This window comes from Perognathus longimembris, chromosome 8 (genome assembly GCF_023159225.1).
Source record: "Perognathus longimembris pacificus isolate PPM17 chromosome 8, ASM2315922v1, whole genome shotgun sequence".
NCBI classification, from domain to species: Eukaryota; Metazoa; Chordata; class Mammalia; order Rodentia; family Heteromyidae; genus Perognathus; species Perognathus longimembris.
Window position 1 is genome coordinate 13,728,092 of NC_063168.1, and position 25,344 is coordinate 13,753,435.

Below are 25,344 nucleotides of genomic sequence, written 5' to 3' on the forward strand. Positions count from 1 at the left end.
CCTGTCACATTACTTACGCTAAGGCCATACTTCCTTCCAGGTGATTCAGTCAATGACTGTGCTCAACAGAAGCTATTTTTCCTCAAGATTTCCGGACAGTCTCTGCTCTGGGGCTCGCCAGTGGCTTAACTGAGAACTCCTCAGAGTTCTTACACTCTTGAATGGGAAAATCTTCCTAGTTTTTTTTTCCTTTTTTGGTGGCTGAAGCTTGAACTCAGGGCCTAGGTACTGTCCCTTAGCTTAGCTACTCAAGGCTACTGCTCTACCCACTTGAGCCACAATTCCACTTGTGGCTTTTTGGTGGTTAACTGAAGAGTCTCATGGACTTTTCTACCTGGTCTGGCTTAAACTATGATCCTCAGATCTCAGCCTCCTGGAGTAGCTAGGATTGTAGGCATGAGAAACTGGCACCTGACATCCTAGCTTTGTTTTTTCTCTGTTCCCTTCCAGAGCTGCAGTACAGTATGAAGTCATCTACCGTCAGCCTTCTAGGTAAGCACAGTAATTTATGACTTTTGACAGACTCTGTTACATAAGAGACAAATGTATCCCAATGGATACACCAATCCCAAGTGGAAAGGGAAAAAAAGCAAGATGATATCCGCCAGATGAGAGACTACAAGCAGTTTAGGAAGAGTGAAAAGGAAAATAAATCTTCCCCTCAGTAGCCCGAGTGAAGAACATTAAAAACAAGAGGCTAGTTTAAAAAGAGGAAAATATTTAATCCATTCAAAAAAAAATCCATACACATCAAGAAATATAGGAAATTATCTACTATAATAGACACAGGCATGTTACCGGCATCACACTCTTATTCCTGAAATCCCAGAGCTCGATGTTTACAATGAATTATCTGATCTTTGATACTCACAGCTATTCAGAAATAAATTATAGCCATTGTAAGAGTTGTCTGCTGAGGCTGAAACAGAGCTCCACTGAAAGGAAAAAGGAGCATCAGTCTACAATAAGCTGGCAAAGAACAGTTGCGGTCAACCAGGAACAAACCAGAGTCAGGCTTCTGTGATGTTCTGCTGTGGCCAGAACACATGAAAACTGGGTTGTCCCAGGGGACCTACCAGTCGGTCCATATTCAGCTATAGCTTCAGCATCTTCTTTACCATTCTCAGCCAAAACCCTTGGGAACAAAGCCCTGGACACCTCCTTCAAGCCCCCTGCTGGTTGGTTTCATCATTATCGCGCCTCTTCCAAATCTGTAAGAAATGAAGAGACACTGATGACCTGGTAAAGAGGTATTCAGTCAACAGATAGTTAACAAGTACCTATTGTGTGCCAGGCAAATTACAGCCTGTCACCATGGTGACATGCCAGCTATATACCTTGAAAATAATAAAATAATTCACACCCTCCCCAAACATTCCTTTCCATCTCATTTTCATTTTTCCACTCATTCTCCCCTTTACATTCCAAACTCCACTTCCAAAACTAGGTTATGCGGTGAGCTGGGGACAGGAGGGTTTAGCTCAGTAACAAAGCACATGCTTAGTTAGCATGCATGAGATCTTGAGTCCAGTCCCCAACACCAAGGGGAAAAAAACCCAAACAAAAAAGATATGTGGCCAAGTCTACAAGCTTAGAGGAAGTCACTAAAAAGAAGAGTTAGCTCTAAGAAGACAGTCATCTCTTTTGCAAAGCTATGGCTTTTGTTATTCCCAATCCTCCTTTCTCTATCACCATCTATAGCAGTCACCCAATAAAACTCAGTTCCCCAGGCCCTCGATTCAATGTAGGAGACACTCAATACAACATGGTTAGCACTCCAAATAGACATGAAGAAAGTGCAAGGGTCACTAAGAAGAATGCTGACTAACTGCCTTGGGGAGAGCTTCAGCTGCTAATCAACCCCCTTGAAGGCTCCGATTCATCCTCCTGGTCAGACCACACAATTCTGCAAGACTCACCCGGCCAAAACAGAGCCGTCTTTGCTCATTCAGATTGTTATGCTCTCCTACACTTCTCTTCTACAGCTCTCTCACTGACTTGTAGGCCATATAATCTGACAAACACCCCAGCACACAGCCTTCAGTATATACTAACAGGCTCCTGGCTTTCTAACAAAGGCTCTAACTCAATCCCACTTTCTGCCTGGGTTCATACCCACCTGAATGTAGGCCTCGGACAGCGTGATCATCTGGGGCAGGATGTCAGTCACCTGGAGGTCTTGTAATTCATACCATTTGCCAGTCCCCTGTAGAAAATACAAAAGGCTGGGTTAGTCTGTTTTCTAAAACCAAAATGTATAGAAGGAAGAGATCACAATTAGAAAAAAATGAGAGCCAGCAACTAGATATCAAACAATGAGAGCCATGGCAAATAATATGCCCATTAGCTAGATATGAGTCAGTTAATAGAATTTGGTATATCAGCCATAGCAATCTCAATCCCTATTAAGGAATTGCTGAAGTACAGTGGAGTCTCAAAACACCTCTTCACTTTATCTTTTTTTTGTTGTTTTTTTGCCAGTCCTGGGGCTTGGACTCAGGGCCTGAGCACTGACTGTCCCTGGCTTCTTTTTGCTCAAGGCTAGCACTCTACCACTTGAGCCATAGCGCCACTTCTGGCTTTTTTCTATATATGTGGTGCTGGGGAATCGAACCCAGGGCTTCATGTATACAAGTCAAGCACTCTTGCCACTAGGCCATATTCCCAGGCCCTTCACTTTATCTTTTAAGGAAAATTTAGGTAGACATTAAAGAGGAGAAAAGAAATTTTCCGATCTTCACCTCAGATGGCTCCTCCTTGTCCAGAAATGGCAGACTATAGCTGGCCTGAAAGTATACTACTCCTTTCCACATCTCCCATCCCACAGAACAGCAACAATAGAGTCTAATAAAAGTTGCTAGATAGCAATGGCTCATGCCTAGAAGTCTAGCTACTCAGGAGACTGATTGGAGATTCACATTTTCAGGTCAACCCAGGTCGGAAAGCCCATGAGACTCTTACTCCAATTATCCACCGAAAAGCCAGAAATGGAGCTCAAGTAGTAAGAGTGCCATCCTTGAGCAAAAAAGCTAAGGAACAGTGCCTAAGCCCTGAGTTCAAGCCCAATATTGGGAAGAAAGGAAAAAACCCTAACAAAGAACCATTATGTCTTATTCCATCTCTAATAACCTAATGCAGTCTCTAACCTTGATGCTGATTGGCGTTTAAAGCCAGGTAATTCTTTGCTGGGGAGGGTGCCATGTGTACTGCAGGATCTGTAGCAGCATCTCCAGCATCTATCCCAGTGGAAAGTCAGTGAGGTAACCAATGTAACTGGCCCATTTTAGGCATCCATTTTAGAAAGATCCCAGTGTGAACTACATGCATGGACACTAGAGGTAAGAACCTTAGGTGCAGCTGAGAATCATGCCTGCTGGTAATAAAGTATGGACGTGAAGTGATGAGGCAATAACTGACAACTGGAACACCAGAATTCCAGGAATATCACACCACTTCACATGCAGTTGTGGAAAAGGCAAAGATCATTGTCATTGCCAAACATCAAGATTGCTTCACCGTCCCCTGTTGATTCATTGGTTCTTCCATTTTCTATGTGTTATAATTCCCTATAATAAATGTAGTTTCAAAAATAAAATACAATAAAAAGACCCACAGCGTGTCCAATGTGCAGTCAAAACTGAGAGCCACTTTCTTAATCACTGACAGCTCATTTATTTAGAGTCCCAAAGTTAGGCTGAGAAAGGGCAAGCTGAAAGAGATGCCCTTTGAAACACAGAAGGAATAACACTCTTTTTTGCCACTCACGTGGTGGAGCACATGGATCCGGTAGGAGCCTTCAGAGGGCTTGCCATCATGCACGATGTTGGCAATGAGGTCATAGGTGGTATTCTTGTGAACCGCTTGTACTTCTTCAGACAAGTATTCTCTCAGATCCACATTTCTGGTGAAGATGAAAATAAAGCCAGAGCAAGACTGTGAAGTTGAGGAAACTGTCCTATACAAACAGATCATGAAGTTCTGATCCCTTTTTTAAGAATAGCCTGCCGGACACCAGTGGCTCATTCCTGTAATCCTACTCAGGAGGCTGAGATCTGAGGATCACAGTTCAAAGCCAGCCCGAGCAGTAAAGTCCGCAAGATTCTTATCTCCAATTAAACGCCAGAAAACCAGAAGTGGTGCTATGGCTCAAGTGGTAGAGTACTAGCCTTGAGCTGAAGAGCTCAGGGACAGCGCCCAGACCCAGAGTTTAAGCCCCATGACCGGAGGGGGAAAAAAAGACCCTAGCTTGTCTGGAGGTGTGGCTCAAGAGGAACAATGTAAGCAGTGAGCAAATAAGCCAAGCTGGAACATGAAGTCCCAAGTTCAAACTCTGGTACCAGTAAACAAGAACAAAAAAGCCATAAAACCAGGCAGAACTGTATCTTATGGTCCTACCCTACTTCATCGATGTTTCTTCCCCACACTGAAGACCACATTTCCTGGCCAGGGAATAGGAGAGAAGATAACAAAGAATATTGTTCCCAAGCAAACATTCACCTCAGGGGCCTTGAAACACAGACATCCTTCCAATAAAAATCCCAACTGAGTAATTCCCAATTGCGTCAGTCCAAAATGAACAGCAGTACAACATATAAAAAGAAATCTTAGCTGGGTACTGGTGGCTCACGCCTATAATCCCAGCTACTCAGGAGGCAGAGATCTGAGGATTGAGGCTCAAAGCAAACCTGGGCAGGAAAGTCTGTGAGACTCTTATCTTCCATTAACCACCAAAAAACTGGAAGTGGTGCTGTGGCTCAAGTGGTAGCCTTGAGCTGAAGAGCTCAGGGACAGCACCCAGCCCCAGAGTTCAAGCCCCATGACCAACAAAAAAGAAAGAAATCTAGGAGGGTGACATTGTCCAAAATGAAATGTACTCATTTGACTTATCAAACAGTAACCCCTCTGTGCAATACCTTAATAATAACAACAGTACAATCATATTACAAAAAAAAAAAAAAAAAGGCAGCCTGGGCCCCTAAGAAGCAAAGCATATAGAAACCCACGTGATAGGGAAGTTGACAATGGTTGGATTCTTCTCCACAAAGAAGTTGTTCTTAGTGAATCTCTTGATACAAAAGATTAGATATGGAGGCAGTTTGGTGAGTTGGAAGCGCTTCAGAAAGTTCTCTTTGTAAGTCTTATATTCCTAGAGAGAGAAAAGATTACCAAATTAGGGCTAGAGATCAGTAGGCTCAAGAGCAGGGACAGGAGTTTTGCTTTTCATACATGACTTTGCCTTATGCCTTACACCTATACTTCAGAAGATACTTGGTCCCAGAAACCGTAAGAGGCAAGCTGGCTGAGGCTGATTCAAGTATCTCAACTGGACTGTGTTTCAGCCAACATATGATCAGACAATTCAACATTTAGCCATAGTAACACAGGTTACCAGCTTCTACATAAAACTAAGTGTCAGATGCAAAACAGGATTTGTTAAAAGCGGAATTAAAGCTTTACAGGAAGTTCCTGATTTTTTCCAACAGTAAGAGAGCCTTCATCACCAAGTGTATTCCAGCACAGGAGGCGATCAACTTCCTACCAATCCCAAGACTTGTGCTGTGTGGGGGCACAGATCAGAGCAGAGTGCTGCTTAGCCTCTATGAGCCCATCGGTTCTATCCCTAGCACCACAGAGACAAAAAAGTTCCCAAGGCCTGTGGTTCAAGCACAACCTGACAGGAGCATTTCCTGAGGGCTCACTCATGCCTAAGAAGGGAGGTGAAGAGCCAAGGCACCTGCCAAGCCCAAAGGGTTTAAAAGCTGGTGAACATCAATTGTTTTTCTAACACAAACTCCTATTCTTACTAAAAAGTGAAAGATAAGAGTGAAAGACTGGGCCAGGCACAGGTGGCTCACACCTGTAATCCTAGCTACTTAGAAGGCTGAGATCCAAAGGTGACAGTTCAAGTCAGCCTGTGCAGGAAAGTCCATGACTCTTATCTCCAATGAACCACCAGAAGTGGAACTGTGGCTCAAGTGCTAGAGCACTAGCCTTGAGCTGAAGAGCTCAGGGACAGAGCCCAGGCCCAGAGTTCAAGCCCCACAACTGACAAAAAAGAAAAAGCTCTAAAGCAAACAAAGAAACATTATTAAAAATGTTTAAATGCTGCTTCTAAAATGCTACTAAAATAAACCTAGTAACTTTAGGTAAGAAAAGCAAGAGTCTAAGGTATTTGAATGAGAACAGTCCCTTCTAACTCCTATTTTTTCTTTTTAATTCAGTTATGGGGCTTGAACTCAGAGCCTGGGCACTGTCCCTGAGCTCTTTCACTCAAGGTTAGTGCTACCACTTTGATCCACAGCTCTATTTCCGGTTTTCTGGTGGTTAATTGGAGCTAAGAGTCTCACAGAAACTTCTGCCCAGGCAGGCTCTGAACCATGATCCTCAGATCTCAGTCTCCTGAGTAGCTAGGATTTACAGGAGTGAGTGGTACTGGAAAAAATTCTACTTTTGAGGGGAAGCCAAGAACACAGGGCTCTACATCCATCAGTACCCATAATATCCGCCCATGAGGGACAGGGTGTCCACATGTCAATATTGCTCCTAGCTACTTGGTGCTAAAGCTAAATTATGGGTGAAATAGAAATTATGGGTGAAATAGAAATTATGAGAGAAATAGAAATGAAAATTAAACTGTTGGAGGATTCTCTATTCTATAAACACACATACACATACACACACTCAGAGTAATGTAATAAGGACTGGAAGAATAACATACGTGCAACTATATATATGGGCTGGTGATGCAACTCAATGGCAGTGCATGTACTTAGCATGTGTAAATCCTTGGGTTCAATCCCCAGCACCACCAAAAACAAAAAATCTAAAAACCAAAGATATCTAGTTTTATGTGTTTATATGGTTTTATATGTAAGAGACACATAGAAAGCCATCAAAAACAGTAGAAAATGGATACAGGGATATAACTCAGCAGTAAAATGCTTGCCTAGCATGCACAAGACCCAGGGTTCTAGCTACTTAAGAAAAAAGAAAGAAAAGACAAAAAAAAAAAAAAAAGTATATTCTTTCCAGGTTGAATGGCACAATCTGTAGGACAGAAATTACAATACAATTTCAGTAACTTATAAATACATGTGAAAACATACACCTAAACAATTTCTACTGAACTATGTCAAGTTCAATATCCAGCATCATTGGGCTGGGGATATAGCCTAGCGGCAAGAGTGCCTGCCTCGGATACACGAGGCCCTAGGTTCGATTCCCCAGCACCACATATACAGAAAACGGCCAGAAGCGGCGCTGTGGCTCAAGTGGCAGAGTGCTAGCCTTGAGCGGGAAGCAAGCCAGGGACAGTGCTCAGGCCCTGAGTCCAAGGCCCAGGACTGGCAAAAAAAAAAAAAAAAAATATCCAGCATCACAAGAAAGTATAAAGAAAATTGTTAAAAGAACCAAGTCAAGAGAACAAAGATAAGTGCTAGCAGGGCAGAGGTGTCGGGACTACCTTCTCAGTGATGCCGTTGAACTTGGCCAGGATGTTGAAGAGTGGCACCTGGGGGATAATGAGCTGCTCCTTTTCATCCTTATAGAGCGGGGCAGTAGGAAGGTCCAATGTCAGGTACATGAAGGTGGACTCTACCATTGTCTCCTGGTACTCATCATTATGGAGCAGCTGCTCTTTTTCTTCTGCTGGCTAGAAATAAGTGAGAAGAAAAGAAGTACAGAATGTGAACAGCAGAGAAATACTGTTTTGTTACATGGATGGTTTCCCTTCAGTGGATGGGGATGAAAAGAGATGTCCAGAGCCAGACAATCTCGTGTGCAGCAGTATTACCTGCTCACATCAGTTCAAGGACAGATGGCTTTCCAACTTCTGAGGGACCTTGCTTATATACCAGACTATCTACAAAGTTCTCAGACTAGAGAAATAAAAATACATCAGCACCACTTGGTGGCCAGACCACTTCAATCAGCAGACAATACCAACCACTAATCCCCAAGATTACAGGGCACTGCCATGTCACAGCCTTGGGGGACTGCCACTTGACAAGGTGCTCAGTGAAATCTCTTCAGGGACACAGGGCTTGTCAGTTTTCTAAGTACCTCTTTATCTCCCCACTAAACTTCCTCAGACAACACAATCAGCCCAAGATCTGGTTCAATCCACTTACCAGATCAGGGTGGGGAAGCTTTTTGGTGAAGATCCTCATGGACCCCTGGAAAACATCAGTCACAATAGCTGCCGGACAGAAAGCAAGATACCAGAAAGCATGTCAAACCATATTCCAACCTCAAACGGTTTTAAATAAACCAGTATCTTCTAGCTTAGACCCAAAGCTCTTCCTAAACACAGATGTTTTCTCTATGTTAACATATCCCATCATGGTTCCTTTATAACTATCTGTGTGAATATAAATCTCTTCAAGACCCCCTTTGGTCCTTCAACATTCAGCCTGCCCCATAAAAAAAAGTATGTCTGAAATGAATCAATGATTTATGGAGCCTGGAGATGCATGAATTCACAAGCAAAATAAGACACAGCCAAGAAACTTCCCATTGAAGACTATATATACATATATATATATGTACTATTCATATATAGTATATTCTCTCTCTCTCCCCCCCAAAGGAAGATGACTAAGAGAGACCACAACAGAACAAAAGCAGTGAGAGAAAGCATAACCAGGTCCTAGCATCCTATTATGGTGTGCATCAGGAAGGGTCATCAGGTCGGTCATATTAGAGTCTTTCCAGTGCACTAACCCTTGCACTAGAGGGACTCCAGACCCTCAGTTTGAAACTGAGTCAATCTGAATATGGTAGTGCACACCTGTAATCCAAGTTAGGAAGCAGGGAACTATGGAGGATTATGGCTTGAGATCAGCACAGGCAAAAAATTAGCTAGACTCCATCTCAATAAACAACGCAGGTGTGATGTCTCATGCCTGTAATCCATTACTCAAGTGTCTTAGGTAGGAGGATCATGGTAGGCTGGTGCCAAGCAATAAATATAAGACCTTATCTAAAATAATAAAAAAACAAGTAAGAGTTGGGGAATGGTTCAAGAGCACTTGCTTAGCAAGTGTTGAGGATCTGAGTTCAAAGCCCAGTATGGCAAAAAAGAAAAAAAAACTGGGTCAGAATTTCTAAGAAAAAAAAATTTTTTTTTTTACTTTGCTTATTTATGCCCACTTAATTCACTCTAGTGCTGAGCTATGCTTTGCTTTCAGCCCTTTTTTGCATGGTTAGTTTTTGAGAAATAAATTTGGAACCTCTCTGCTCCAGCTGGCCTGGACATGTAATCCTCCCATTCTCAGCCTCCCATGTAGCTAGGATTACAGCATATATCACCACAACTAGCTACAGGCTGAAAAGGATTCTCACATATATTCCTAGGCTGTCCTCAAACTCTCTGACCTCAGCCTCCCAAGTAGCTAACATTACAGCCATAAGCCACCAGATCCTGGCTCTTATTCTTATATTTTTAATTATAATACTAGTTGTTCATATAAAGAACATACAAGGTGATTATCTCAATTCATGTATACAATATATAATGATCAGATCAGAGTAACTGGCGGCATCACTTCATTTCTTTGTGTTGGGAACATTCAAAATCCTTTCTATTTTAAAATACAAATATTGTTTCCAACCAGTTACCCTACTTAGGGTTATTCCTTAGGTCCAACTGTACCTGTTAACCATCCTGTCTGTTCCCTATTTCCCCCTAACTCCCATCTAGACCACAAGTCTACTCTGAGATAAACCTCTTTAGCATTCATATAGTATATAGTATTTGTCTTTCTGTGCCTAATTTCAATTAATGTAATAATTAATGTAATGTAATTAATGTAATATTTTGGCTTATTGAAAGAGAATCAGTCATAGTAGCATACATTTATAATCCCAGCACTTAGGAGGCAGAAACAAGAGGATCATGAGTTTATGATTAGCTACACAGTGAGTTCTAGGATATCATGGCTACCTAATGACATCCTGTATTGTAAAATTACACACAACATACATCATACTCTAGGGCTAGGAATATTGCCTAGTGGCAAGAGTGCTCGCCTCGTATACATGAAGCCCTGGGCTCAATTACTTAGCACCACATATATAGAAAAGGCCAGAAGAGGCGCTGTGGCTCAAGTGGCAGAGTGCTAGCCTTGAGCAAAAAGAAGCCAGGGACAGTGCTCAGGCCCTGAGTCCAAGCCCCAGGACTGGCACAAAAACAAACAAAAAAAATACACCATACTCTAACAAAATATAAGGAGAAGGACCTATGTAGCAAGAAATTTTACCCCCCCCCACACACAATTAGATACTAACCTCCATACCCAAATATAAACAGTTAGAAACAAAAGGATGGAAAGTTGCAACATTTTTCAAAAGGAAGCAAAGAAAAAGAGCTCCTTTCTCTGAACTTGACTTACTCTTCTTTTTCTTCTTTGTACCCCCAAGAGCTGAGTGCAGAGCATTCAGAAACCAAGACAGGAAGTCAACTCCATCCCCTGGGAGAAAAGAATGAAACCTGATGAAGCTGGAAGCATGAGACAAACCCAAACCAAGTGCCGCTAGCTCCCCTCCAGTCAGGGTTCTCCCTCTTCCTCACCCTCTCCCCTTCCTACTTGATCTTGACACGCCTCACGGTCAAGTTCTTTTCTCCCTAGGCACTCTGATCCATGGAAGGACTTTCAATGATCATTTCTAGCTCATACCTGTATCTCAAGACCGAGTAATGAAAAATAAATGACCAGGCATTGGTGGTTCACACCTGTAATCCCAGCTACTCAGGGGGCTGAGATCTAAGGATCAAGGTTCAAAGCCAGCCTGGGCAGGAATGTCCATGAGACTCATCTCCAATTAACTATCAGAAAACTGGAAGTGGTGCTGTGGCTCAAAGTGGTAGAGTGCTAGCCTTGAGCAAGAGAGCTCAGGGACAGCACCCAGGCCCTAAGTTCAAGCCCCACAACCAACAAGAAGAAAAAAGAGAAAGAAATGAATTAAGACCTTAAAATATTTACTTCTCTAGAGTAAGCTCCAAGTTCCTTCTCTTCTCTAGCAAGGGAACTTTTCCTAGTGCTAATACTGAAAAGGCATCTTAAGGCATCTAGAACTTAGAGTTCGGAACAAATCTATGGATAATAATTCTGCCCCATGAAAATAGTGGCTAAAGATCCTATCAACTCAGCTATTTCTGGGATCACATCTACTTCCTTACCAACTAAGATCTGCTTTTAATTACACTTCCTCTTTGCATATCCATTTAATAGCTCAAAAACAAGCATTTTTTTTTTTTTTTTTTTTTTGCCAGTCTTGGGGCTAGGGATTCAGGGCCTGAGCACTGTCCTTGGCTTCTTTTTGCTCAAGGTTAGCTCTCTACCATTTTAGCCACAGCATCACTTTTGGCCTTTTCTGCTTATGTGGTACCGAGGAATCAAACCCAGGGTTTTATGCATGCTACGCAAGCATTCTATCACTAAGCCACATTCCCAGCCCCCCCCCCTTTTTTTTGCCAGCCCTGGGGCTTGAATTCAGGGCCTAGGCTCTGTCTCTGAGCCTCTCTGTGCTCAAGGCTAGCGCTCTACCACTGGAGCCACAGTACCACTTCCAGCTTTTGCTGTTTATGTGGTACTGAGGAATCGAACCCGGGGTTTCATGTGTGCTACGTATGCACTCTTACCACTAAGCTACATTCCCAGCCCAAGCATGTCTTCTTAACTTCATTTCCCTAATCCTAAAGGCTTCTGACAACCCTTAGAATGATCTACTTTCCCCTCACATAGAATGCTTGCTTTATTCATGACAACAAATGATCTTAGCCTAGGAAATCCTGGAAAAGAAAAGTCATGTCTCTTGCAATAGCAACTCCAAAACCTAGCACAGTGAATGCTAAAGAATCTGATGTGGATGCTAATGGGTATCATATAAGATCTAATACCAAGAGGTAATGTCCACTTCACTCACAAGCAATGCCAAACAGGGTTTGAAGAAATAAGAATAATCAAAATGGGTCATCTGACTATCTTAGTGTAAGATATAACAGAAGCCTAATAAGGGATCAGCCTTTCCCAATCTCTCAATTTTCCCCTAAGGGGTGAAGTTCATTTTACCAAACAAGACAGCTAGGGGCTGGGAATATGGCCTCATGGCAAGAGCGCTTGCCTCCTACACATGAAGCTCTCAGTTCGATTCCCCAGCACCACATATATGGAAAACGGCCAGAAGGGGCGCTGTGGCTCAGGTGGCAGAGTGCTAGCCTTGAGCAGGAAGAAGCCAGGGACAGTGCTCAGGCCCTGAGTCCAAGGCCCAGGACTGGCCAAAAAAAAAAAAAAAAAAAAAAATTGTACCAAACAAGACAGCTAACTCTTGGGCGTCTGAGCAGGGCTGATGGATTAGAGACAAGGAACCAACCAAACCACAATTTGCAGTGAATGCTCACTTCTGGCTACTAACAAAATCCACTGTAGTGGTAGTGGAAATGAATGTGTTCATCAAACTAGTTTTGCTGTCCTCAAGCCAGAAAAACAATAGAAGACTTGTTCCTTACCTTGTTTGGTAATCTGAAAAGTCTTCTTGCTACAAAGAACAACAGCTTGAAGCATCTCATGGGGAGAGACATGTGCCTTGAAATTTCGTGGGTTCCACAGCTTTCTCATCAGTTCTCCAAACCGCTGAACCAGTAAGAACATGATATCCCCTGGAGGACGCTTAATGTTCTTATAATTGTCTTCTTCCAGGAAGTAGTTGCGGAGAGGAGGGACATTTGACAGGGCCTAGAGTCAAACACTCTGGTTAATCCAAACCCTTCTGCAGGGCCACTTGGAGCCAAGCTGTTCTAGCTAGCATTCTCCTCATGAACTTTCTGATGAACCTGGGAAAGCCTTGAAGAATAGAAGTAAACAGGCTCTAAGCAAATCCTACCCAGAGGATTTGGGCAGGATTTCACAGCCAGCCACTGATGGCTCACTCCTGTAACCTAGTTACTCAGGAGCCTAAGAGTTTAGATCATGGTGTGAAGCCAGCCCAAGCAGAAAACTCTATGAGACTCTGATCTCCAATTAAACAGCAAAAAATAAACGAACAACAACAACAAAAACCAAACAGCCAGAAGTGAGCTGGGTACTGCTGGCTCACACCTGAAATCCTAGCTACTCAGGAGGCTAAGATCTGAGGATTGAGGTTCAAAGCCAGCCTGGGCAGGAAAGTCTGCAAGATTCTTATGTCCAATTAACCTCCAGAAAATCAGAAGTAGACCTGTGGCTCAAAGCGGTAGAGTGCTAGCATTGAGCCAAAATGCTCAGGGACTGCGCCCAGACCAAGTTTAAACCTCACAACTAACGGGAAGAAAAAAAAAGCCAGAAGTGGAGCTGTGGCTCAAGTGGTAAAGTGCCAGCAAAGTAAGCAAGAACATAAGACCTTGAGTTCAAGTCCTATTACTGGCACACACACACTCACGCTGAAATATCCTTCACATTGAATTCCACATGCTTCTGCAGACACTTAATGGCTATAGGCATCACAAAGTGATTTAAAAAAATTATAGAGAGCCAGGCACCAGTGGTTCATGCCTGTAATCGTAGCAACTCAGGGGACTGAAACCTAAGGATTGTGGTTTGAAGCCAGCCCAGGAAGGAAACTCCATGAAACTCTTACCTCAATAACTACTTTAAAAAGCTGGAAGTAGCACTGTGCTCAAGTGGTAGAGCACTCGCCTTGAGCAAAAGCTCAGGGACAGCGCCCAGGCACAGATTTCAAGCCTGAGGACCAGCCAAAAAAAAAAAAAAAAAATTAACGAAAGAAAAACAGGTATTCAAATCCCTAGCCACTGATAAACTTATTTAATATTTTCCTTTTTACTCTATGCTTGCAACAACATTAGAATTCAATAAAGGCCAGAAACACTACTTATTCTCTTTATTGTCTGTTTTAGTTGGAGTAGAGAAATCTATCTGGGGAACACAAGTCCAAATCTTTCACCTCTACACTAAAATGTGAAAGCTACCTTAATACAATTTGATGGCTGTATATAAAAGTAAACACACATAATCTGATATGATCGAAGATGGTCAAGTTTTAGAAGAACAAAAATAAGTCTGACCTCATTAAGCAAAAAGATAAAGACCAACCACATTAGTTTCAGAAAAGAAAAAAAAAGCATATATTCATTAGTCTCAGGTAACAGGACAGGATTGAAGACCACAGAATTAAAATATATGTTGGGAAGGAAGGGAGGGGGAGGGAGGGAGGGAGGGAGGAAGGGAGGGAGGGAGGGAGGGAGGGAGGGAGGGAAGAAACAGGATGAAGAGGGGCTGGGAGTATGGCCTAGTAGCGAGTGCTTGCCTCGTATTCATGAAGCCCTGGGTTTGATTCCCCAGCACCCACATATATAGAAAAATGGCCAAAAGTGGTGCTGTGGCTCAAGTGGCAGAGTGCTAGCCTTGAGCAAAAAGAAGCCAGGGACAGTGCTCAGGTCCTGAGTCCAAGGCCCAGGACTGGCAAAAAACCAAAACAGGATGATGAGCTTCTGCTACTCAGAGTAAATGCAGGTTATCTCTAGGGAAGACAACTCAGGTCACAGACAGCACCATAAATATAAAGGGAATCAAAGGTATCCTTATAAATTTAGCTCAGCTAAAAGAATAAGAACCTCCTGCTTAGAGAATAATTACTAAACAGGAGGGTTATTTCCAAGAAAAGAGGAGCATGAATGAAGTTTATCAAAATTCTCAGTTATCCTCCTTGTAGAGAGAGGCTGCTCTTTGGCTTTGACAACAAGTATAGCCAACCATCATCAGGGAGAAATTAGTAGACCTCCAGAGAACTGAACAGTCTCTTCAATTCTACTTTAGTGGAAACATCACTAGAAGGTTTGTTCACATAGTTATTCTTACACATAAACATACATTCTTACAGGTACTAGAATTCACCAAAAAGCCAAGACCAACTTCCCTACCCATGTCCAAATCCTACCTGTGTAATAACAGTTTGCAAAGTAAAGAGAGGATATAGAGAAGAATATGAAATGTCTCCACCTTAGACTTTTAAGTTCTCTAGGAATAAGGGAGCATGCCAAGAGAATACACCAAATCTTTTTACCCAATGTTTTAGAGCAAAAATACAGTGCAAAACAAGGTTATGTACCAGATCAAAACAGGTACAAACTGGCACAATTAGCTTTTTATTAAGAGCCATGATTACCCTGAAATGAAGTATTTTCTATATATTGTAGTTCCAGACTGAGGTAGTCTTGTTAAAGTAACAGCAAGTGGTAAAGGTCAACGTTAAATTTTATTTATGAATCAGGAAATGACTAAATAAATGAGGCTGCCACATGACCGATTATGAATATGCATATACACATTTAGAAAAAAAGTTGTACAACTATACACTGTTAACTACCCAGAACAACATATCAGGGAAGTAAAGGAATAAAGAATTATTAAGTTTTCATTTTATAATGTGTACACTTTTCTCTTAACACCTGTGTCCAGGTTTGCAGTTTTGTTTTTGGGAGGAGGCAAGCAGTGTCACACTATGTAGCCCCAGGCTGGCCTTCAACTCTAGGTCCTCTAGTTTCCATCTCCTGAATAAGCCACCAAGACAGGTTCTTTCTTATTTGTGCCAGTACTAGTTGAACTGAGGACCTGAGCACTGTCCCTTAGCTTTTTCACTCAAGGCTGGTGCTCTACCACCTGAGCCTCAGCTCTAGTCACTGCTTTTCGGTGGTTAATTGGGGACAAGAATCTCCTAGACTTTCTTGCCCCATTGGGTTTAAATCGAGATCCTCAGATCCCAGCTTTCTGAGTGGCTAATGTTACAAGTATGAGCCACTGACACCCAGCTTCTAAATTTTCTACACTATACATAGTGTTCATTGTTTTTTTTAATCTTGGTATAACACCTTGTATTTGAAAATAGAACTTTTGTCTTTGTCTTTCCCATTTCAGGCACAAAAAAAGAATAGCTTGCACAAAGGATATCTATACCATGAAAAACAGAAAAGAAAGGCTGCTTACATGTTTCTTAGTGGGCATGCACTGCAACAGATTCTATCTCCAGTTTCTTGAAAACCACAGAATCCATAAGCCCAGAGATTGGAAAAAAACCCACAGCATTTCCCCCTAACCAGAAAGATACATATTTTGCTTGTCACAGAACAATACTCAAGTTGAGATCACACCAGATCCAGTGTCTAGGATAGTCTACCTGTACTCTACAAGAAAGTAGTAATTTCTCTGAGCTGACTCTCCTACTGCTTCTAGGTTACCATCTCTTCTTGGGTGTTCTTATTTGATCTTACCTGAAGAACAGCGTTGGCATAGTCATTGGCCTTTATGTTATTCAGTCCCACAATACCTGGCAAGTAGGTGGTACCATCATATGCCCGGGACAATTTGGCTTGCTTGTCTAAGTTTGCAATTTGTTGCTTTGTGAATGTTGGTTTCAACACATACTACAAAGCAAAAGAAAATTTCAAGTTATTTTACAGCTGTAAACAGAATTTAAAAGTTATGTCTAAGTGGAGCACTAGTGGCTTATACCAATAATCCCAGCTATCAGGAGGCTGAGATCTGAGGATTGAGGTTCAAAGCCAGCCGGAGCAGGAAAGGCTGTGAGACTCTTATCTCCAATTAACCACCAGAAAACCACAAGTGGAGCTGTGGCTCAAAGTGGTAGAATGCTAGCTTTAAGGAGAAAAGCTCAGGGAAAACACCTAGGCCTGGAGTTTAAGCCCCACAACTAACCAAAAAAAGAAAGCTATGTCTAGAATAGTAATTTCTGCCTCCCCCCAAAAATACCTAGGCTATGAATGTTCCAACACACACACACACACACACACACACACACACACACACACACACTCCAAATAGGGATATAAAGACCAAAATAATATGAGGTAAATCTCCCACATTGCTAATCTTTGAGGGATTCTCTGTGTCTAATCCCAATCACTGAATCTCAGGTCTTTCTTCAGACTTCAGGTCTGGTCAACTCCATGATCAATGACTATCAGATACCATGAGATTCTTAGGTCTCTAAAGGCAAGAGAAGCCTAAGTCTTAGGCAGAGCCTCACCCTTAAGTACTTTTGACAGTAGCTAGTTTAGGAAGAGAGCACTTCTTCACTTCTGCACAAGACTGGGGGACTCAGAGGAACAAGACCAGAAGCTTCACAGTCATGGAATTATTATATATTCCTTATGTCATGGGCTGGACAGAGGTCACCATGAACTTGTTTTGGAACTCTGAATTTATTCCAGTTTCTCTTTGTCCAGATTCTTCCCTGATAAGAGGTAGGGCAGTTTCTTGGGAGTCCTGGATGTGTCAAAAAGAATGCGTTGCCAAGGCTGGGAATGTGGCTTAGTGGTTGAGTGCTTGCTTAGCATGCATGAAGCCCTGGGCTCGATTCCTCAGCACCACATAAACAGAAAAAGCCAGAAGTAACTCTGTGGCTCAAGTGGTAGAGAGGTAGCCTTGAGCAAAAAGAAGCCAGGGACAGTGCTCAGGCCCTGAGTTCAGGCCCCAGGACTGGCAAAAAAAAAAAGAATGTGTTGCCAGGCTCTAGTGGCTCACGTATGTAATCCTAGCTACTCAGGAAGCTAAAATCTGAGAATTGTGGTTCAAAGCTATTCCAAGCAGAAAGTCCTTGAAAGTTATAGCTCCAATGAGATACAGGCTAGAAAAGGCTAAAAGTGCTGCTGCGGCTTAAGTGCTGCAGCACTAGCCTTGAGCCAAAGAAGTTCAGAGACCGCACATAGGCCCTGAATTCAAGTCCTAGGACTGGCACACACACAAAAAAGAATGTATCCCAAACTACCCCTCCCAGATACATACCGTGATATCCTCCAGGGAGGAATCAATGATTTCATAGTTATCTGGAAGGCAATAAAACTTGAGGGTATGGAGATTGAGGAAGACATGGTGGCTGAATTGGACGCTGTGTATGTAGGCATGAGACTTCAAACCTCGGCCTGTAGGGAAGGGTAAAAGGCTGTAAGAGAAGGTCCTAGAAAAAGCACATATGATATGTACTATATTTTGTACTATAGAATGTGTTAAAAAGTAGCAAAAATAAGCCATGTGCAGCAGCTCACACCTATAACCCTAACTACTCAGAAGATGGAGACTAGAAGGACAGTTCAAGGCCAAGCCCAGGCAAAAAGTTCTCAAGATTCCACCTTAACCAAAAACAGATGAATATGAGTATGTGGTGCATGCCTCTCATCACAGTTACACACAAGTGTAAATAGGAGGCCTGAGGTCCAGGCTGGCTCAGACATAAACATGAGACCCCATTTGAAACACAACTAAACAAAAAAGGCTAGGTACATGGCTCAAGTGGTAGGGCACTTGCCTAGCATGCATAAATCTGAGTTCAAATCCCAGTACTACCAAAAACAAAAAACATGTTTTATGTCATCCATGAAATGAGTCTCCAACATGAACTTCTCTTATCACAAAAGCTGAAAGAACAGCACGTTAGTTAGCTTTACTCTAGATGGCATAAAACATTATGTAGAAAAGTTAACTCCAAAACAAAATATGCATATATACAAACTTATGTATCACAGGAATACCTATATATGAACGTACTATACATGATACGCACATGTATATGTACATGTACAATTACATGTCCTATGGCAGTCTATCATAGCTCAGTCTTCAATCTCCAACTGCCTATATTCAAGACAATTTGTGCCTATGTACTTTGTTCATGTTGCTTCCCCTCTGGTTTTGTTTATTTTTTATTTTTGCAGTACTAGGGATGTAACCTAAAGCCTCAGTATGATAAACAAGTGTTCTATGACTCAGTTATACCCCCCAACTCTTTCAGTATCTCTTTCACTTAATCCATTCATACCCTGTCTATTCAGCCAGTTCAACTCCTACTTCATTTCTTCCATGAACTCAACACAAACACTACAGCTCACATTGACTTTTGCAAATTCCAGCTCCTGTCGCCCTTATGCTTTAGTCAGACATATGGTCTAACAGGAATCTTCATGGTCTTACAGAATTTGCTAATTGTTTTATGTCAACTATGACTCCTATAGGAGCAATAAGTCATTTCTCTAATTTCCCATTATTCTATGTACATAGCTTTTACTTAGTAAGTTAGTACGAATGAGTTGAACTAATAAATTTTAGGAAAGAATTGAAAAAGGCTAAGCATTGGTAGCTCATGCCTGTAATCCTAGTGACTCAGGAGGCTGAAATCTGAGAATTATGGTTTGAATTTTGCCAGCTCTGGAAGGAAAGTCCATGAGACTCTACCATCTATTAACCACCAAAAGCCAGAGTAGAGCTGTGACTGAAGAGGTATGACACTACCATTGAGCACAAAAGCTCAAGGACAGGGCCCAGGCCTTCAGTTCAAGGCTCAAGAATAGCACACATACACATACCAAAAAAGAAAAAAAAAAAAAAAAGACATCCAGATAGCACTCAAAACAAGTTTACAGTTTTAAAATATACATCTTTACCTTGAAAGTATTTCCCACACACCAAACAGGCATAAGCATTGATATGTGAGAGAGAAATAGAACACAGCTTCTCAAAGTCAAAGTCCAGCACACTCCTAAAAGAACCAAAATAGCACAACAATAAAAACACAGTTAATAAAAAAGGATATCTAGGAGGGTACTCAACTGGAGCAGTGTTGGCTACATGTTTCACAAAATCACATAGCATTCTTCATAAAACAGTTCAAAAGCCATATATAAACCATGGCAAGCTCAGTCATTCCCCATCTCAACCCACCACGCCTTACAGCAGTGTCGTGTCTACACTGAACACACAATGCCCCATGACTCTTCCTCATTAGATGCAGTTTATACTTACCATGAATTCTTGGAGTGGATTTAACCAACCCTGGATCAAATGTAGTTGGAAAAATAAATAACTGCATCCACACTAAGCTCATTTAGACTGTTTTTGTGTCATTATTCCCTGGATATAGTATGACAAGTATTTACTTATATAGCATTAACACTGAATTAGGGATTACTAGAAACCTAAAGATGATCTACAGTATACAAGAGGATATGTATAAGCTATATGCAAATACTATGCTAGAGAACTTGAACATCCAAATTGGTCTTGGTACCAATCTCCCATGAATACCAAAGAATAACTATGCTTATAACCAGTCAAGGACCTTCAATTACAGTCATTTTCTTCAGAGGCAAAGGTACAAGTACAACTAAAGTAAAAAGGACTCAAGAATATTTTGGGGTTGAAATGACATAAAAAGAATGAATAGGGGCTGGGAATATGGCTTAGCAGTACAGTGCTTGCCTTGCATGCATGCAGCCCTGGGTTTGATTCCTCAGCACCACATAAACAGAAAAAGCCAGAAATGGCACTGTAGCTCAAGTGGTAGAGTGGTAGAGTGTTAGCCTTGAGCAAAAAGAAGCCAGGGACAGTGCTCAGGCACTGAATCCAAGCCCCAAGACTGGCAAAAAAAAAAAAAAAAAGTGAATATAGCCAAGGACCAGTAGCTCACACTGATAATTGTAGATACTCGGGAGGCTGAAATCTGAGGATGATGGTTCAAAGCCAGTCCAAGCAAGAAAGTCCATGAGACTCTTATTTCTAATTAACCACCAAGGGCTGGGAATATGGCCTAGTGGTAAAAGTGCTTGCCTCTAATTAACCACCAAAAAGCCAGAAGCAGATGTGTAGTTCAAATGGCAAAATGGAAAAGCTCAGGGAAAGTACCCTGAGTTCAAGCCCAGGACCAGGAAGGGAAGGGCAGGGAGAATACATACAATCACTGATAAAATAAATATTTTTTGTCCATAAAAACAAATTAAAGGGGCTGGGAATTTGGCCCAGTGGTAGAGTGCTTGCCCAGCAGGCATAAAACCCTGGGTTCAATTCCTCAGTACCACATAAACAGAAAAAGCCCGAAGGGTGTAAGAATGTATTAAAAAAATAGATAAACATAAATTGGGGGAGGGTGGGATGGGTAAATGAGAATGTTGAAAGGGGTAACAGTGATCAAGGCACTGTATTCATAAATGGCTCTGTTGAATGGGTAACTCCTTTGTACAATTACCTAAAAAGTAAAAATAAACATATTTTAAAAATAAAAATCAATTGGATCCAGGGGCTGGTGACCGGCAAACAAGCCCCAGGACCAGCATACACACAAAGAAGAAAGTAACCATAACAAGAGAGGTAAGCACGGTTGTACATGCTTATAATCCTGCAATCCCAGCATTCATGAAGCTAGGGCTGGAGGATTCTGACTTTAAGGCCAGTATGAGCTACAAAGCAAGATCCTGTCTCAAAAAACATAAACAGAGGGCTGGGGATATGGCCTAGTGGCAAGAGTGCTTGCCTCGTATACATGAAGCCCTGGGTTCGATTCCCCAGCACCACATATACAGAAAATGGCCAGAAGTGGCACTGTGGCTCAAGTGGCAGAGTGCTAGCCTTGAGCAAAAGGAAGCCAGGGACAGTGCTCAGCCCGAGTCCAAGGCCCAGGACTGGCCAAAAACAAAACCATAAATAGATATGGCACGAAATGTTATTTTCTCTTCAGAAAGCTTTAAAAGGAATAAAATGTGGGGATGTGTTGTTTAATGTACAATCCAAACAACTTTCAACATAGATTACATTTTTTTCTTTAGTAGCCTCAGCATCTCTATCACACTGACCTGTTAATGGTATCCAAGTATGGGCAGTGGCGGCTCCTCCGGTCCTCAGAATCAACACGGCCATTCTTTGCTAAAAGGAACACCATCACAGATCAATTATACACACACATGAAATGGAAAACTGACTAAAATGAGCTCATTCCTGACTAAATTGAGCTCCTGTTTTTCAATGGCTACCCCCCCCCCCACAAAGCCCAGTAATGGGGACTGAAAGTATAGCTCAAATGGTAGAGCACTTGCTTAGTAAGTCAAGGCCCTCAGTTCAGACTTTTTGGAGGAGGAGGGGTGGTGCCAGTTCTGGGGCTCAAACTCAGGGCCTGGGTGCTGTCTCTTGAGTTTTTGTACTCAAGGCTAGCGCTCTACCACTTAAGCCACAACTCCACTTCTGGCTTTTTGGTGGTTAATTGGAGATAACAGTCTCATAGATTTTTCTGCCAAGGCTGGCTGGTAACCAAGATCCTCAGATCTCAGTGTCCTGAGTAGCTAGTATTACAGGTGGCACCAGGATACATTGTACATGTTTTAAGTGACAACAAATAAAAAGTTCTATCTGTAGCTGGATGTGGTGGTACACACCTGTTACTGCAGTTTCTCAGGAGGCTAAGACCCTGGGAGGACCAAGGTTGAAGGCCAGCCTGGGCAAAAAGTTCACAAGACCGCATTTCAACCAATAAAAAGCTGGACATAGCAATAAACACCTGTCATCCCATGGATGTGTAAATAGGAGGATCGAGGTCTAGGACAGCCAGAACAAAAAATGAGACTCTATTTAAAAAAATAAAATGAAAAGGAATGGGTATGTGGTTCACCTGCCTAACAAGCACAAAGCCCTGAGTTCAAACCTCAATACTGCCCCCAAAGAAGGTCCTATTTGTGGGGGTAGGGGAAAGTTCAATAATATAATAGTCCATAAACCGGGAGAGTAACATACATGTTTGTAACATATATACCAATAAGTTTCATTCATGTTATCGCATAAAGGAATCACAAGAAATGTTAAATATAACATGCAATACATCATAAGCAGTAAGATAAACTGTAGATTCTCAAATCTACCTCTGTTGAGAACTGAGTGGAAGCTGATACTTTACCCAAACTGTCTGCAAACTAAGAAGCTGGATATAGATGCTAGTAGAAGGCATTCTGCTGTTTGGTCTAAAACGAAGGAAAGTTTATTACAGCAACAGCAGTTGCCAGACTACACCCTTGTGTCAGCTACTAAAAAGGAGTATGAAGAGAGAACACATTCACAGCACGGGTCTCAACACTGAAGAACCCTAAGAGAATCTGAATCTTTACAAATGCTTGTGCACCTGCCCCCTTCCCTTCCCTCGGCAGAAGACACCATCTCAGTCTACCAAGGCTGTTTGCCACACCAACAACCTTAACAAGACAGTGTCAAAGCCGAAGCAATCAGCCTCTGGCCACACCGTGGGCAAAACTCTGGAGAGACCAATGAACTGTCTCCCAACCATCCAAGTGGTAAATGGCCGTCCCTCAGCCTCTCCGCTCGGGAGTCTGGTAGCAGAAATCGCAGCTGCAGGACCCCACTCGGGCAAAAACGGGGAGGAGCGAACCTCTGCGGTGACTCGCCTCCCGCACCGCGACGGTGGTTAAACAACACCAGGGCCGACTTCACCCCAAAGCCCGAACGTTCGGCTGGCTCATCCCGCCCCGCTCTTCCCGCCTCCGGGCAAAGAAATACAAGATTTCCACCGGCGAAGGGGGAACTTTTGCCCGGCCCGTCCCCGCGCACCTCGCACCTCCCGCTCGGGCTCCGAGTCCTCGTCGGCCTCGCGCTCCCGCTTCACCCGCACGGCCGGAGCCGCGGGCACCGGCGCCTCGCGCGCGCTCGCCGGCTCGACCTCGCGCTTCACGCGCACCGGGCTGCCCCGGGAGCCCGCCGCCTCAGGCTCCCGCTCCCGGTCTCGCTCCCGCTTGACACGACCCGAGCTGCCCCGCGACTCGGACTCGCGCTTCCCGCGGCCGGAACCGCGAGACTCCCGCTTCGACCGGCTGGACATCGCCGCTACTACCCGACGACGGTGCGCAGGCGCCGGGCACGCGCGCGCTCGCGCGCGGGGGGTCCCGCGACCAATCAGGAGAAAAGCGGCGCGACGCGAAGCTCGCTACGAGTCGCCGAGAAGGACAAACCTAGCGCGGCAAACCTATGGGAAGTGAGTGCGCAGCCGCGGACCGTTCCTGGGCCTACCGCCTCAGTAGCCAACATTTCTTCCCCGGTTAAAGAGATCAGAGCCCTTTACCATTTACAGAGTTTCCTGGATAAAGGAAGCTGTCATGCCCCAGCCCAGATTTTCATAGACACTCCATGTTGTCTCCTCCACACCTGGAGACTAAAGACCCTGTATAGGCAAAGGAGGAGATATCCTCAAATTATCTCCTTCATGCTTCTTAAGTCCAGTGTAGAGGGTTAGTTGGTATCAGGAAAATGCAAAGGCCCTACCGGGGCGCACTTACACATGAAACTAATAAAACTGCAGATTCAGGGCCTGCCTTGAACTTGTCTTTCGGAGGTGTTCTGGGTGAGATGTGGATGAAAGGGGTTTTGTGATACTGTTTTGTGATGCTGGGGAATCAAACCCAGAGCTTTACGCTTGCTAAGCACAGGCTCTACCACTGAGCCACATCCCTAGCGCCTACTTAGGAGTTTTCTTTTTTTTAATTATTGTATTATAAAGGTGACGTACAGAGAGGTTACAGTTACATATGTCGGGTGATGAGTACATTTCTTTTTGGACAATGTCACTCCTTCCCTTGCTTTCTCCCAGTTTTCACCTCCCGTCCTGCTCACAAGTTGTACAGTTCATTTTCAACCTAGTGTTTAGTGAGTACCGCTGCTGCATTTGTTCACCCTTTGTCCCTCCATTTCTGTGCCCTCCCCTTTACCCTCCAAAAGCTAGTTGGGTGTTGTTGTTTTTTTAACTGTTCCATTGAAATACAATTGACATACCGGATACTGAATATTTAATGTGTACTATTTGCTAAATTCTGACTTGTGAAGCTATCACTACAATCGGGAAAAGAAACCTGTCCAGCCCCAGAAAGGTCCTTTTACCCCTAAAGAATCTCCACCTGGACTTCATGTCACAGAGTGTTTCCTCCGTGGCCTGGCTTCTTTCACTGTGCATATTTTATCATGGAATCCCCACAGGCAGGGAAGTGTTTGGACAGCATATTCCTTAGTCTTGCATTGTAGTTTCCATTTCATGGATGCACATCATTTGCCCCTGTTCTAATCATGAATTCCTGGTTTTGACTTTTTAAAAGGAAGCCTCAAAAGTAATATATGCTCAGGCCCTCAAAGGCCCTTGCTCCTTCCGCAGGGACAGTTAAGTCACCAGTGCAGTGGGCACTCAAGCGACTTGCGAAAGGGCAACGTAGTGGGGCTGGGGGGAAAGGGGTTGAAGCAGGAAAGCCTTCTCAGAGGCAAGCACAAGCACTTTGTAGCCTCATCACCTTTTTGCAGTCGTTGTGATAGCTGTCCAGGTCCCCACTTATAAATGAGGAAACTGATAGCCAAAGGTTACGTCACAGTCCGTCACAAAATCGGTAACAGAGTTTTTCAGTCTTTATCGCTGGAAAAAATAAAGTGATGCTAATGGGTGTTCTTGCTTGGCTTCCATTTTTCTGGACGTCCTGATTCACCTTTTGTAAACTGGACCCCCGCGTCCCACACATACAGCGACAAAGAAAGC

At 43.1% G+C, this 25,344-nt stretch overlaps 1 protein-coding gene across 1 annotated transcript; it reads right to left on the reverse strand.

Annotated features, from left to right (window-relative positions):
* Positions 1–972: 972 nt before the first annotated feature.
* Usp39 (ubiquitin specific peptidase 39) lies at positions 973–23,685 on the reverse strand. Its single transcript, XM_048352567.1, has 13 exons — positions 23,385–23,685; positions 21,629–21,698; positions 19,448–19,542; positions 17,796–17,932; positions 16,262–16,414; positions 12,509–12,734; positions 10,392–10,469; positions 8,130–8,197; positions 7,463–7,651; positions 5,004–5,146; positions 3,766–3,901; positions 2,120–2,206; positions 973–1,211 (listed from the first exon to the last, which is right to left on the reverse strand). Exons 1-13 carry the CDS (start codon positions 23,650–23,652, stop codon positions 1,164–1,166), a joined length of 1,698 nt encoding a protein of 565 aa, XP_048208524.1. The 5' UTR covers positions 23,653–23,685; the 3' UTR covers positions 973–1,163.
* Positions 23,686–25,344: the final 1,659 nt, after the last annotated feature.

Bases quoted from the DNA above. Each gene is read 5' to 3' on its own strand.
- Usp39 (XM_048352567.1), bottom strand. From the start codon at position 23,652: ATGTCCAGCCGGTCGAAGCGGGAGTCTCGCGGTTCCGGCCGCGGGAAG. The intron at 10,470-12,508 runs GTAAGGAACAAG...CTTTTCTCCCAG, and splicing joins TTTTCAGATTACCAAACAAG to GGGATGGAGTTGACTTCCTG. The intron at 5,147-7,462 runs GTAGTCCCGACA...TTCTCTCTCTAG, and splicing joins TCAACGGCATCACTGAGAAG to GAATATAAGACTTACAAAGA.